Source organism: Bison bison, unplaced genomic scaffold (assembly GCF_000754665.1).
Source record: "Bison bison bison isolate TAMUID 2011002044 unplaced genomic scaffold, Bison_UMD1.0 scf7180017860533, whole genome shotgun sequence".
NCBI classification, from domain to species: domain Eukaryota; kingdom Metazoa; phylum Chordata; class Mammalia; order Artiodactyla; family Bovidae; genus Bison; species Bison bison.
In genome coordinates, this window is record NW_011491105.1 from 12,204 (window position 1) to 12,923 (window position 720).

At 39.2% G+C, this 720-nt stretch overlaps 1 protein-coding gene across 2 annotated transcripts in view; it reads left to right on the forward strand.

The window, feature by feature from the left end:
• The window catches only part of LAMP2 (lysosomal-associated membrane protein 2), a 17,490-nt gene that overhangs the window by 7,344 nt on the left and 9,426 nt on the right, over nt 1–720 (forward strand). For both annotated transcript variants that reach the window (XM_010832251.1, XM_010832252.1), the window contains exon 5: nt 233–397. In XM_010832251.1, coding sequence (XP_010830553.1) covers nt 233–397 — 165 coding nt within the window. The remainder of the gene's footprint in view (nt 1–232; nt 398–720) is intronic.

Below are 720 nucleotides of genomic sequence, written 5' to 3' on the forward strand. Positions count from 1 at the left end.
AAGCATAGTGAATAATAGTTAAGAATGTGACTGGGTTTTAGACTGTCGCAACATCCAAAGAGAGATAGGGAACCTAGTTAGTGATCTTAAGAATGGCTTTTTGTGGGCAGACCCTGTACCCTGAGCTCTCCCGTATTTCACAGAAAATTCCTCAGGATTGTCTTCCCCCTCCCCCCTTTTTAAAAAATATTGACAGGATAAGAAGTTACTAACATTTTTTTTTCCTTTAAAGTTTACAGCATTTCAAATACCAATCTCAGCTACTGGGATGCTCCCCTGGGAAGTTCTTATATGTGCAACAAAGAGCAGACCGTTTCCGTGTCTGGAGCATTTCAGATAAATACCTTTGATCTAAGGGTTCAGCCTTTCAGTGTGACAGAAGGAAAGTATTCTACTGGTAAGAGTCAAGCAAGTTTTATTAATAATTTATGCTCATAGGTTGACTGCTAGGTGGCTTTTATTTTGAGTTGTGGAAATTTAAGCCCTGGAATAGAGAAATAGGAATTCACCTCTCGACTCTTGTGGCCCTTGAGCAAGTAGTATGACTGTATTAGCTAATCATTTTGCTCAAATTAGGTGTGTTTTGTAATCTCAAAACCATTTGCAGCAAAATTCTTAAAGCTAAAAACTGATAGGTGCTTAAGTGAGCTTTACAATACTTTGGCCACCTCATGCGAAGAGTTGACTCATTGGAAAAGACTCTGATGCTGGGAGGGATTG